Source organism: Electrona antarctica (genome assembly GCF_951216825.1).
Source record: "Electrona antarctica genome assembly, chromosome: 17".
Classification (NCBI taxonomy): domain Eukaryota; kingdom Metazoa; phylum Chordata; class Actinopteri; order Myctophiformes; family Myctophidae; genus Electrona; species Electrona antarctica.
In genome coordinates, this window is record NC_136798.1 from 33,022,733 (window position 1) to 33,037,833 (window position 15,101).

Consider the following 15,101-nt stretch of genomic DNA (forward strand, 5'->3'; position numbering starts at 1 on the left):
ATGCTCAACAATATAAACTGAGAATAAACAATCAGATATATTGCACAGATTATTTATTTCCATCACCTAAACAGCACTGTCCATTTGCCATTAAGACAGTGAGACACTTCACGTGCACATTCATATGCTTGTCAGTCCATTTTAAAATTGTGCGCTTTGCAGCTTATTAAATACAGCAGGACGTATGTAAATGCAAACAGGGCAAGTACTAGCATGGCTGTGAGTCCTGCTTTGTGCTTAACTGATCAATATTGGAACATTCTTTTATGTAGTGTAGTGTGTCGTGTGTAGTGTGTCGGGTGGTTGATGCCTGGATAATTTCAACAGTCACACCTGAGTCACTGGCAGCCCAACTCAAAAGTTTGCCTTAAATCAGGTCTGAAAAGCAAAAAAACAAACACAAAAACACATGGAAACAGATTTTTTCTTATCGGATTTGAACGGCATTCCTATGTGTTTTGAAATGTGATTCAAATCTCATTCCTAAAAATGTCTCAGTCTGGACACTCGGACAATGAAGCCTGATGAGATGTAGCGCCTCTGATCTACTCGCCCTGTCGCAATCTCATTATACAAGTAGAGAGTCACATGGTTGAACCCAACCATTATGCTCCTTGACATCACAGCAACAAGGAAAAGTAACAACATAGCAGCATACTAACAATATAAATAGCAGTAAAACGTGTACTAAAAAAATATAATACATGATTTGGGGTACTTTTTTCAAAAAAATTAGCCTCCGCAAGCGTTGACTCAACAACATCCAATAAGGATAATTATTGCATTTCTGTTAGGTACGTCTAACCAGTGTATTCCATGTGAATATTACAGGTACTCTATCACTGAGCGCATTCTTGTGCTCCGCTTTCTTTCCCATCAGAATGACGGGAGCTTTTTAAAAGCAGTGGGCAATCTCCTTATTGGTTGTTGACATTCATACATCCTTACTTTGAGTAGACATACCGATACCGAGGCAATGATCAGAACATATACATCTCCTCCTGTCCTAAACGCAAATACACTAGTATTTTTCAGATTGCAGCAATGCCCTTATTTTGTCTGTATAATAAGTCTATAATCTAAGGCAGTGGTTTTCAAACGTTTTGTGCCCAAGGCACACCAATGGGCAATTCAAAATCTCCAAGCTCACAACTAGATATTGTCGATTTTGGAAAATGTGTGAGGAAGGAAATGACAAATAAAATAATTTAAATGTAAAACCTTTGTATGTCAGGTTGAAAGTATAATCAGATTCCGAGCTAAACAAACAGCAGAGGGCGCTGTTCTTTCCTTTTTGTTTTTGTAGATGGGTTGCCAGATTGGGTTGAAATTGGTTAACATCTTTGTTTTAGGGTATATAATTTGCCTTTGTAGTCTGTACTGGGAAATGATGAGTGCACACAAAAACAGTACTTAATTTCCTGATACAGTATAGTACGTTTAACCACTTAAACCCTACGTACTACAGTTCATTCACGATGTGATGGCAATCACAGCCACTACTGGCCAATCACATTGGGTCGTAGGCTAATCTAATATACTAGGCCCCCTGCATTATTCCCTCTACAACAAAGCATCGCTTTGCCCACAAATGGCCGAGGCACACCTGGACCTGTCTCACGGCACACCAGTGTTCCTCGGCACACCGCTTGGGAACCACTGATCTAAAGCAAGTATGAGAATAACAACCTGATGAGGAACACATCCATCAGAACAACTTCTGCCAACAGTGCTGGCATCAAAATATAAAGCAATATGTTCAAGACAACATAATTGTATATATAAATAAACAGAATATGTTTTACTTTGTGGTCACAGTGTCTTTAAGCAGGCACTAATACTTCTTGCGGCATGCTGTGAAATGCGGCAATGCAAGATCATGTTAGTGTCGTTGGTGACACCTGTACAAGATGTAACATTACACAGCTATTTATGTCAAATTATGGCTGCTATGAAAAAGGTTACCGTGTACTGGGTAGCCCTGAACGAGACCGTGTGAAAAGTTCTGACTGTAGCTCATCTGGCTAGCTTGTGCACAATACGAGAACACTAATGGTGTTACCGCCGCAAATGTGCCATCTACGAACACGCCAATATTTCTTTCCGTTTTAAGTATACCGAGGCCCTGAGCATGGGAAACTAATCCCCAAAATAAATATTATACCATATTATATCAGCGTAATGCATGGAATCCAGTGGAAAATAACTAACTAGCAAGAAACACTAGGGATGCACCAATGTATTGGTCACATATCGATATTGATAAATCTGCCATTAACTGGTTGGTTGTGTGTTGGTTATCTAAAGCCTACCAAGCTGTAGATTCTGAACATTTATTTCTTGTATTTGTATCCCTGGCACAAAAGGCTAAAATAAAATTGTATAAAAACTAAATAAACATATCAGTATCAGCGATCAGCTAAATTGTTATTTTAAACATCGGTATCGCACTCGGCCAAGAATTTCCATATCGGTGCATCCCTAAGAAACACAATGACAAAATGTAACAGACTGGTTCCTGCAATGCGTGTGGTTGCACTTCTCATAATGTTTGCATGTACTGTATTACACATGCATGTAACAGAAAAGAAAAACATAGCCAGTGGCCACTACTCTAACCCAAGTCTGGGTGGGATACCATCCTCAGGTTTGGCTCGGAGGACGTCTAGGAGAACCTCGTATGTAACAAATACTACCATGTTCACGGGGAACGCACGGAGCAAGTTTATGCCCAGGCTCCTGAAGAACACGGCCGCTCCCTCCGTCCTCGCCGTCTCAGCGATGCAGTGGAAGATGCCCTTGTATTGTTTGATCTCCCTCGCTCCGTCCATTTGCAGACGGGCCTTGATCACGTCCATAGGCGTTCCCACGGTCCAACCCGCCATTCCTGCCAGCCCGCCGGCCAACATCACAACACTCCACTCTGGAAATCCACAAGACATTATTGTTTAATAAAGCAGTGAGGTACAAGAGGCCGTGGTTAACAAAGTGGAGTGCCACAACCCCCTAGCTGTTCTGAAATCACGGTAAATTATAGCCTTGCGTGGCTTATTGCTTTTATAAAACGGTTACTAAAGATGGCAACATGAAAACCATACACCATACACAAATCTTGAAAATGTGTTCAAATCTTTGAATAGGTATGTATTTTTGAAGCAAACACTTATTAACTCAAATATTTGCTTCTAGGGGCCCTGGAACAAAATATTTTGAGATAGGAGTCGGCGGCCATATACATTTTTAATTTTGGGGGTCCTTGAGATGAAAAAGTTTGAGAATCACTGTATAGTTGATGTTTTAGAAGATTTAGAAGACATAAGTAGAATCAACCTCGGGTCTTAATGGCTTAAAATAACATTTTAAAGACAATTTCACTGCAATAATATTTTCTAGCACTAGGGTTCAAGTGGTTATGCATATTCTTGAATGAGACAAAAGGCAGAGTCTGGCTCACCTGGTCCATTCTTGCCAGAGTGCCTCAGCCAATCAGAAATGATGCTGTACGTTAAAAAGTATGTGGCAAAAGATGGCCCATCTCTCAGCATGAGGGGGAGTGCCCCTCTGTACAGTCCCAGGACCCCTTCCTCTCTGATGATACTAAGGAGGCAGTGGACCGGCCCGTGGTATTTGGGTTTGGGCAAGTTGACGCCTCCCTTCAAGGACTCCGTCTGACACTGCAGACGCACTTTAACCATGTCACCTGGTGACATCACCGATATCTGTCACAAGGAAATTGCAGGGACTAAGTTAAACATGGCGATTAGAACATAACAATCAGTTCACTCTTCCTATGAGCAACGTTGGTAGATTTTTGGGTCCAGTGCCGATTGTGATTTTGGAGAGTCATAATCCACAAGCTCTTAAAAAGCTTCCTTCATTCAGATGAAAGAAAGCATTCATTTTCAGTGGAAACACTCTGAACTGGTTCAAAATTAGGCCGGGAAAAAAGAAAGTACTGGTTCAACCCCTGGGGCGACTGTGGCTCAAGAGGTAGAGCAGGTCGTCCAATGATCCATGGGTCGGCGGTTCGAATCCCGGCTCCTCCTGGCTACATGTCGAAGTGTCCTTGGGCAAGACACTGAACCCCAAATTGCTCCCGATGTGCTGGTTGGTACCTTGCATGGCTTCCGCCGCAATCGGTGTATGAATGTGTGTGTGAATGGGTGAATGCAATGCACAATCTATGTAAAGCACCTTGGATAAAGGCGCTATATAAATGCACCATTTACCATTTACCATTTTAACCCCTGGTGTAAAAGGGGCCACACTGCATTTTATGTAGACCTAGCACTCTATAGTGTATACTCATTGTACAGATATCCTACTGTTAGATGGATGTTAGGTTCTTAGCTGGCTTATGATCCTTGATAACTATTTCTATGTATTTGATATTACCATGTGTTCTTGCTTACTGTAAATCGTTCTGGATTAAGCACGTCTGCTAAATGCCTAAATTGTATTGATAATTGTATAATCCAGGCTCCATGGTTGATTACCTGAGCCACACCTCCTGCCATACCGGAGAGGAAAACCTCCAGTCTGGTATTGGAGTCTCCTGAAGCTCCTCTGAACTGGCGGAGACACTGCAGGCAGTTCCTGTACGTGCCGAACACCACGGAAGACGTCATGGAGATCGTGGTGATGGGCAAGGACATGCCTTTGTAGAAACCACGAACCTGTGAAGGCACAGAGCAAGGCGTTCAGAGCCACACAGTGAAATCTATATATCTTGGATTCTCAAGCTTTTTAATTTCATGAACCCAGAGTTTGATATGCATTAGCCCATGGACCCCCATCTGATACAATGTCTGTTGTATAAAAGACCCTACAATCCTCAGTTTTTACAAATGTGTACACTCTTTTAGTTATTAATCTGCAATGATTCATTCGATTCCTCAATCGTTTAGCTGGGGGGTCCTGTAGTCTAGATCGAAAGAGGAGTCCACATGGATTTTTTATTTTGTCCCATGGGGTTCATTTGAACTCTATCTTGCCCCCCCCCCTCCCTAATGTATACAACATGCCCCGCCCTACTAGTAGTAGAAGCGCTGTAAAACAAGCGCTCCATTAGCGCCCATCGACTCTGTCGCCTTTAGCAATTAACTTTTTTGTTTTTGACTTTTTTGAGTGTCATGCTCAGCTAAAGAAGTTAAACTGATTTTGAGGTTATATTAACTCATTTAGCTGCAGGGGACGCCTTGGAACCTGCTCAAGGACCCCTATGGGTCCCCCGGACCCCAAGATGAGAACCCGGTGCTCTACATTGTCAAAAGCAATTTGTGTGAAAGACATTGTTGTGTGTCACACACTCACCCCTTCTTTAGCAAATGTCGCTGCTGTAGTCTGCCATATTCCAGTGAACTGCTTCTGTGTTTGTATTCTGACCTGAGTAGGGAGGAATTCAGCAGATAAAATCTATATGAGCACCAGACTTTATGAAATCAGATTTAATTTAGGCTGCATTCATTGTACTGACCTTTACAGTGTCCAGAGGGTAGCCTACTGCAACTCCACAAGCACCTAAATGACAAAAAACACACATCACACACATCACACAACACAACATCTTTGAAGCTTACATATATCACTCGTACTATAAAAATGGCAAAGTGAGCACACACACACACACACACACACACACACACACACACACACACACACACACACACACACACCACGCTTATCAATACACAGTATAGACATGCATACAAATAAAGACAGTATTGCAATTTGCAACCACATGGTGGCAGAAGTGGCCAATAGAGATGGGATTTTTGGCTCTTTGAAGGGAGCCGGATCTCTGGGATCCGTTCCTTTCAAAGAGTCGTTCAAAAGACTGGCTCTTTTGAACGACGTTCCCGGTGGGGGGGAAGGGGGGCAAAAAATAAATAAATGTCTGCCCAGTGTCCCCCCCAGTGCCTCCCCAGTACCTCCCCAATATCTGCCCAGGGCCTCCCTAGGGACTCCCCACTCCCCAGTGCCTCCCCAGTGTCTCCCCAGTGCCCCCCCCCCAGTTGAAACCCCCCTGCCCCCCTCCTCCTCTAAAAAGGAACGGCTCCCTACTGTGAACCGGATCCCATCGTTCCTTTCAAAGAGCCGTTCAAAAGATCCGACTCGTTCACGAACGTCACATCTAATAAGGATGTGCCATTATTAACAAAACATAACAGCTTGATAACAAGACTGTAAACTTGACTTGCATACATGCAAGTGGTGCGAGAGATTAATTCTGCTCAACATGCTTAATGTATAAAACGATTAGGCTATCAATCACGCTTATGATAATAACTCACAGGATCAGGGCGTGGGCAATGCATTTAGTATAGCTACTGTATACACTACATTTTGTGTAGGGCTTGAGTGCAACTGTAAAGTTTCTGAGACCTTCGCCAGACGTATGGACGTCTGGTCCATCGAGGTCAGGAAACGTTTCTATCTTTAGATTTGTTGGGCACATTATGCCAGATGATGACGTAGGGCAGGCTACAGTACGAAATACGTCTAATGGTTATTATGCCGACGGTGTCGGCAGATCATGATGATATGTTGATAATGCAGAGAGTATGTCTGCATGAATGCAATGCATGTTATTTGAAGCATAAGGAATATACTCTGCACAATGCACATTGCCGGCTTATTGTAAAGACGCGCATACTACTGTACATATATGCATGTGTGGTGTATTATGAATCATATAAGCATATATTCTACGTGAGCAATGCTAAACAAATGTTAAAATTGGACAGTTACAGAGTGAAGATTTTAGTAGACTTGACGACTCCTATTTCCATGAATAAGGTATGTTTACACTAACGAGCGGTACCAAAAGGGGCTATTGTTAACGTATGAGCTAGCAACACCTTACTAGGAGATCATGCAAATGCTTTTGTTCTAAGTTCCCTTGAAGCCCACAGAAGGTGCGAGACAGACGGCTAGTTTATTGCAGTATCTTATTTCAGGCTTGGGTCTAATGACTTTAAAACATTCTATGCTGGATTGACTTTCTTAAGATGTCTTAAGAAACACTCTTCTGTTATTATGGAATAAAGATAAAACACTAGGTTACTAAACTATTAGTGCATTCAGTACTAATCTAAAATGTACTCTTAACATAGGGTATTTCAGGAATATAGTGATATGTATCAAGCTCATTCATTTCTTAAATATAGTCATATAATTCTGTTTAGTTTCATATAGTTCTGTTCATATATTATCCGGTTTATATCTTCATTGTATCTTTAATTCATTATTGTGGTATTATTTTATGCTCCGTTAAAAGTTATTCTCATTTCACCAATGGAACAAATGTTTACCATAAGGCTTGCCTTTTGTCTAGAAGTGCCTGCCTCTAACAGGAAGTCAGGCTTAGACCTCATTGGTTAGAAGTCAGGAAGTGTTTATACCCAGAGAGGGGAGGGACTTCTTGGGGGAAGGCGAATCTTGAGTATTTAACACCATGTAATGTCAACATTCGGGGCTGTATCAACTAGACTCAATTTGGGACGGAGGCTGGTGTAGATACAGACCACAGCGTGTAATTTCTACATGCATGTTTTGTTAACGACCTGACTTCTGTGCTTAACAAATAAATGCGGATGTCATGAGACCATCATCACGGGTTTTTCTTTGTTCTTTCTCCTGCTCCGTCCGAGGCGACACACACACACTTCGAAGATTCCACAAAGTGGTGCGGAGACCCGGTGCTTTTGGGGCAAAATATCTTTGCTCCAGGCAATGAGAACCGGTGGACCAGATTTTTCAGTCTAATAGCGATGGGTGAGTTACGAAACAGTGTGTGTCGTGTCGATGGGAGCTTAGGAGGTGTAACACAGGGAGATCTAATGATGTTTGTTTCCGGTCGCGACAAAACAAACCGGGCGCTTTTTCCTTTGTCTGCCGTCCGTTTATTTTTATTTTTTTCCCGTGGACTGATCACGTGGTCCGTTTTAAATAGGGGTTTATTTTTTTATCATGTTTCATCTGTTTTGGTGCACGCTTGACTGTGTGTTTCTCTTTGCGACGAGTTTGCCGTACGCGCGTAGGCCGGCTGTCGTAAAGCGTCGTAAGTTATGGACTGGAATAGCATGTGATGGGACATTTCGTGTTATTTCTGTTTTCTGCGGCGAGGAATTTGATGGTAGGGTTAATTAATCATTTATTGTTCACCTTCATAGACTCGATGCTTTATTTGACACAAGAAGGGGTCGTTTTTAACTGTTCGGAACAACTGTATGTTTTATTATTTTTTGCTATTTTTTTAGGCACGGTCTAATGGAGTGAATAGTGTCTATGCTTTGTTAAAAAGCCGTGAATTTGTTCTGTGAGGATCCTGGTGGTTACGACCTAGGGACGCGCTGTGTTAAACGGTGGGGTCGTGGTTATTTTTATGGGTGTTTGCGCGTAAGTACTGGGTGAACATTTTTACTGGAGCCTTTTTTTCGGTCTAAAAGGGGGGCTTTCAGGGTGGGGGATCTGGTTTACGACAATGGTTAGTTGGGCAGATGCGCCTGTGAGCGACGGGGTTTGACGTAGACTCGGTTGTTAGACTTTTGTCGTGGTTTCACCCGTCGACGGCGCGCTAAAGGGACGTTGCATTTATCTGCATTTTAATTTTTAAAAGTTGTGGATGGTTGTGTCCTGGTGCAGAAGTCTGTCATATGGAGTTTCTGTCGCTCAGGAATTTCCATGGTTGGCGTTGGTTGGAGAGTGACTATTTCTCTGATTTTACGGAGAGGCGGAGGTAAGGATGTGCTGTTCTGTGTTAATATTTTCCTTTAAAAGGATTTTTATGAATATGTTGTAGTTTGGTTTGGTTGGTAGTCTGGTTTGGTAAAGAGTAGGTTACGTTTGTTTTGTTGATGTATGATGTTTGTGTGGTGGTGTGGATGTTAGTCTTGTGGGTTCCTTTGTTCTATTGTTTGTCTGGGGGTCCGCGGGCGCCATTTTGGATTTTCGGCGGGAAAGTTGTGGATGGTTGTTGAATGGTGAGTGACTGAATGGGGGTCGTTTGTGTGTGAGTTGAGGGGAGTTGATGAATGGCTGTTGTGTGTAAGTTGAGGAATGTTAGTGGTTGATAGTGGGATGGTTAAGGATGGTTTTATGCCTTCATGAGGTTGGTGTTATCTTTGATGTTTGTTTATTTGTGATAGGCTTATCTTGTTTTGTCTTTGTCTTTGTCTTTGTTTTTGTTGTTTTTAGTATTTCAATGCTTTATTTTAGTCTTCATATGGGTTTATGGTTTTGTAGTCTCTGCATGCGACTGGAGGGTTTTCAGGGGGGTACGATGGCATTTGGGGTGATCGCTCGATGGGTGTTTGTTTTCTGGCTGGTCCAATTTACAAACCCGGCTATTGTGTGACCGTGGTGAATCTTTTGTTTTGTGTTGAGACTGCAGGACTAGGGCGGACACATGTTTAGACTCATTTGGGTTGTTGTTTCCGTTTTTGTGTTTTGCGTGGATGTTTGTTTTTTTACGGTGCCCGCCTGTCGTTAATGTAATGGGATCATTTGTTCTTTCTTTTATCTATATCTCCGTTGTTACACTCAGTGTTACATATCTATTAGTGTTGTTTTGTACTTTCGGAATGGCTCAGTTTAAGAAAAAAAAAACGTTTAAAGGTGAGTAGTTTACATTCTTTTCTTTCAACAGGTGTTGTATGGGAATGATGTTTTGTTTTATTTTTCAGTTTGGAGGTCTGTCAAGGGAAACACGTGAGTATCTCTTTGTGTAAATATCAAGTCTTTTTTCACTATTCTTAATTGACGGTTGGGATAAATTATGTTCGTCTCGGTCATAAATTGCTAATTGTCAGTGAATTACATTTGGTAAACATAATTTGATATTGTCTCGTCGTTTCATTTTGGTCAGCTTCCTGAATGTCCTCTTAAAGGTTGTTCATTTTTACTATTCCTTTTGGGAAAACCATTCGGTTGTTTCAAATTTTCTCATAGTTTTATAGGTACAGATACAGTTATGGATACAGTTAGCATATGGTCTTTAATGCATGCATTTCTTTTCTCTGACTAACGGACAATTCCTGGGTTAATGTGGTGACTGGTGGCGTTTCATTTTTTTGCATGATTCTTTTTGTTGTCAACTAATTGTTTTAACAGTGAAAACTGTTGTGTGGGGTTCTTTAAAAACCTGTGTTCTCTTTCAGAAAACGGGGTGTGTTTCTGCCTGTTCAAAGTAAGGTGTAAGGGTTTCATTTTTTTGGGTTTTGCTAAATTTTAATCCAAACTTTGTACTTTTTTACCTTTCCAACTCAAAAAGTCCATTTCGTTTGCTCTTGTTTGAAGCTTATAGTCAGTTATGATATTTCTCACACAGGTTCTTGAACTTGTGTATAATATATACAGTAGTTTTTTGCATTTCACATAATTTGCGTGACACCATACATTCCTACAGTAACGCAGCTGCTCACAGGTTCTCAAGTGCCTACGGTCTGTAAGTGGTTGGCAATTCTTTTTGGAGTTCTTTGTATGTTCCCTGTTTAGGTGAGGTGTTTTAGGAGCATTACAAATCAATTGCATCCGTGAAGGTTAGTTGACGTGACATTTATTGTAATTTAATATCTCTGAACTCAATAACTTAAATACTGGTTATGGATTCGTCTAGTCAGCAAGCTTCTTTCCACAATGATGATGTGCTTATTGACGAGTTATCATCAATCCTGGGGAGATGGGAGTTACATGGTCCGATAGATGATCGGTGTTGGCCACGGGAAAGCATATTCTATCCGGATGTCATTGGGGACATGGGGGTCCGTGTGCACAAGTATGAGAAAGCGTTGGCGGCTGAGGTGAAGGAGGAGCGGAAAGTGAAATTGTTTCTTCAACAGGGTAAAAGGATTTGTATGGCCTTTGCTAAGAAGGCCTGTGCCAAGAAGGTCTATGCCGAGAATAACATGTTACCCACACAGCCACTCTCTGAGATTTTTGTTTTTGGTGAGCAGGCTTCAAGTTCTTCAGACGATACGGCGACATCGATTGGGCAGCACGTGACGACGATGACAGAGCAGGTGTTGGGGGTACCGGTTGCCGGAAATGGACTGCTGTGTATGGGGGGGAATAATAGATGTGACAGTCCTCCACCTGCATATGTGTCCACGCTTCCGAACACACCTCTGAGTCCGGCCACCCACTCCACACGTGCTGAAGGTTCTGGAGAAGGGGGAGATACGTCTGATGTCGCGGACGGGGGGGCCAGGTGCGGTGGGTTTTCCTCGTTCTATGGTCCCAGCTGATCCCAGTATTTTTTTTTCTCCCCTAACTGCTACGGAACATCCACGAAGGTTCGTTGACCGTGCTTATCAGTCTTGGGCCGACGTGGCGGGTTGCGATCCGTCCATGGTCGATAATGATTATACAGGGCTTGCCGGTCAGTGTACGACTTGGGATGTTGAGTTGTTTCGTGCCAAGGAGGACGCCCAGCAGCGTGAACATGCAGGGACTGTGAGACGTATTGCAGAGCTGCAGCTACAGCATCTGGAGCAGCAGGTAGCGGCTCTCGCGGCCGTACCGAAGCCGGTGACTCGGACCACAGGGTGCCTGCCGGTTGCTTCACCAAGCCGGTTGCTACTATCCAATCCAGGGGGATTTCTCGAGGCCCCCCACGTATTTTTTTCTGGTTGTTTTACTTGTGGTAGTTTGAATCATTTTGCAAGGAACTGTGACGGGTTTGGTGCCACTAGAGCCTTTTCTCAGGGTGCCTGCCGTTTCCAGCCAACGCCGTTTCCATGCCACCTGGCCAGGGCCAGGGTTTACCGGTACGGCGGTGGGGACTTGGGTCCGCTCTGTCGATGCGAAGCTGTCCTCCGCGGCCTTCACCATCACGTGACCCACAGTGAAGTTCGGCTGTCACAAGGACTCTCATCACTGCAGCCCATCAACGAGTATCGCAGTGAGTCTGTCCTATTTTGCGCGGGATGCAACAGTTTTGTTTATTTATTTTTTTTATTTATTTTTTGAAGTGCTTCCATTGACTTTGGACTCTATGGGAGAACAACCTCTTTCCTGGTGATGTGGTGGCAACTGTTGGCTGAAGGAAAGAAAAAGGGAAAAAGAAAGACGGGCGACGACATGGCAGGTTAACGATTTTTTTCCCCTGTTTGGAGTGTGCAATTTCTGAATACTTTCTGTTTCCTTCCTTCTGTCTCAGCATTGGTATGGGTGTTCGTGGTTTATGCTTTTCGGTAGGCTACGGTTTGGCGTAAAAGGACATGGACATTGGACATGTACATGTACATGTGGCAGGAAGCTGTTATGACGTTTTGACACAATCAGTATTGTGTAAATTCTGTCACTCTATTTTGAGTGTCAGAAGGGGGGAGGGTATTGGTTAATCAGATAAAGGTCAAATTGATAATGAGGGGTATTTTTTCAGATTGCACTCAATGCAGTTTGATTAAATTCTTTAAAAATGTATAACATCTTATGAGGAGTCAGAGTGTCACGATAAATTACTTTTGTTTAGAGGGAACATGCAATGAGTTTTAAACTTATTGTGGCTTATAATTGCTTGGAGAAATGACTATTGTCAACAAATGTGCAGTCTAATTTAGGATGCATTATTCATGTATAGAAGTAATCTGGTTGTTCAAGAAACGACCATTGCATTAATAAGGCAAACGAAAAATGAGTCTACATTGTTAAATTTATCAGGAGTTGGCGAGACAAGAGAGTACAAGGAACAATTTGATTTTAATATGAGTAGATGATTTTTTAGGACTTTGTAAGTAACACTGAGTAGTCAATACTAACATGTGTGAACCAAATATTTTAATGCATGGTTGTGTTTTGCAAAAGAATGTCTACTCTAAATCTTGGTGTGGAGTTAGTTCATATTTCTAAACAGGAGGATGACGGAGAAAAAACAGTTGCAGTGACCCAGTTTGGAGTATGCCAGTGTACCAGTGGACATCTCACATCATGTCAATATTGACACCTGTGCCGAAGGAGAGTTCTGCTCTCCTCTACACAACAGTGGTCAACATCTACAGGGCATCCTACAGCTGCTAAGCGGTTAACCAGAAGATTTCGTTGCCGATACTACGTCATCTATGGAGTACGGACGTCTGCACCAGGTGTCAGACGACATCAATCTTCAGTTCAAATCACCAGGTCACTTCTACACGCTGCACGTCATCTGTGTCTAAAGCTGGTATACAGTCTTTTAGTCACCCAGCTTTCTGATTGCTCAGAAATATGCAAAGCTACATGGATGGGGAGTATTTGTTCGAAATGAAGATCATCGTTCCACATTCTTGTTGATTACACGTCCCTTGGGATGTTCATGGCCGTCCAGAGCCAGGATTCATCTGCGTTTATATTTTAGTCGAAAAAAAAGAAAGTCTAAAGCGCGTGGACCATCGACGTGGGATTTGCATCAAACTTTGGAAAAAAAAAAGATGTATTACTGTATTATTTGGTATGATTTTGTGTTTGTTTTCATATTTTGTTTTGATGAATCACGACGGATGTTGTGTTTCTATTTGAGCCTTAATTGTATTCTAGCTTTCCAATTATGAATGGTGAGGGCGGTCTGCAATTGCGGTTCAAAATTAGTTTGTTGGTCATCATTGATGTGTCATTCGATTTTAGCTTTGATCGTGTTTTCAAGTCTCCCATGTCTGTGATAACTAGCGGACATGGCAGAATGATACGATGGAGGTTCGAATTATTGCTTGTTTGTTTAATTTCAGTTTGATGTTTTTAGAGCACCCAGGGGGGACCTTGAAAAATTTAAAGGTTTTGAAGAGGAAAAAAAATGATTTTTAAAATTTTGGTCCAAATTATGATTCATAATTCATATTTCTTTTGCGACAGACGTTTGTTGTCTGTCGAGGGGGGAATGTGGTGTATTATGAATCATATAAGCATATATTCTACGTGAGCAATGCTAAACAAATGTTAAAATTGGACAGTTACAGAGTGAAGATTTTAGTAGACTTGACGACTCCTATTTCCATGAATAAGGTATGTTTACACTAACGAGCGGTACCAAAAGGGGCTATTGTTAACGTATGAGCTAGCAACACCTTACTAGGAGATCATGCAAATGCTTTTGTTCTAAGTTCCCTTGAAGCCCACAGAAGGTGCGAGACAGACGGCTAGTTTATTGCAGTATCTTATTTCAGGCTTGGGTCTAATGACTTTAAAACATTCTATGCTGGATTGACTTTCTTAAGATGTCTTAAGAAACACTCTTCTGTTATTATGGAATAAAGATAAAACACTAGGTTACTAAACTATTAGTGCATTCAGTACTAATCTAAAATGTACTCTTAACATAGGGTATTTCAGGAATATAGTGATATGTATCAAGCTCATTCATTTCTTAAATATAGTCATATAATTCTGTTTAGTTTCATATAGTTCTGTTCATATATTATCCGGTTTATATCTTCATTGTATCTTTAATTCATTATTGTGGTATTATTTTATGCTCCGTTAAAAGTTATTCTCATTTCACCAATGGAACAAATGTTTACCATAAGGCTTGCCTTTTGTCTAGAAGTGCCTGCCTCTAACAGGAAGTCAGGCTTAGACCTCATTGGTTAGAAGTCAGGAAGTGTTTATACCCAGAGAGGGGAGGGACTTCTTGGGGGAAGGCGAATCTTGAGTATTTAACACCATGTAATGTCAACATTCGGGGCTGTATCAACTAGACTCAATTTGGGACGGAGGCTGGTGTAGATACAGACCACAGCGTGTAATTTCCACATGCATGTTTTGTTACGACCCTGACTTCTGTGCTTAACAAATAAATGCGGATGTCATGAGACCATCATCACGGGTTTTTCTTTGTTCTTTCTCCTGCTCCGTCCGAGGCGACACACACACACTTCGAAGATTCCACACATGCATGCTAACTGCCAAGTTACCTCCAATGGACCCAGCCACAAAGTCAGCGATATGCATTCTGTCCGGTTACAGTTCTGTGGCTCGATTGAGTCGATTCGGATTCTCGGACAGTCCATTCTATCCCGTCATAACCTTGAAAGTAACTATTGCCATTGAATTGAGCTGCTAGGTCTGTGTGACTAGCCTGTGTGCTGCGCAGCATGTTGTTTTCATTGCTAAACTGAAGACGCGTGTCA

At 42.0% G+C, this 15,101-nt stretch overlaps 1 protein-coding gene across 1 annotated transcript; it reads right to left on the reverse strand.

Annotated features, from left to right (window-relative positions):
- Positions 1-36: 36 nt before the first annotated feature.
- slc25a47a (solute carrier family 25 member 47a) lies at positions 37-15,079 on the reverse strand. Its single transcript, XM_079526829.1, has 6 exons — positions 14,886-15,079; positions 5,477-5,520; positions 5,314-5,385; positions 4,497-4,676; positions 3,455-3,719; positions 37-2,923 (listed from the first exon to the last, which is right to left on the reverse strand). Exons 1-6 carry the CDS (start codon positions 14,920-14,922, stop codon positions 2,610-2,612), a joined length of 912 nt encoding a protein of 303 aa, XP_079382955.1. The 5' UTR covers positions 14,923-15,079; the 3' UTR covers positions 37-2,609.
- Positions 15,080-15,101: the final 22 nt, after the last annotated feature.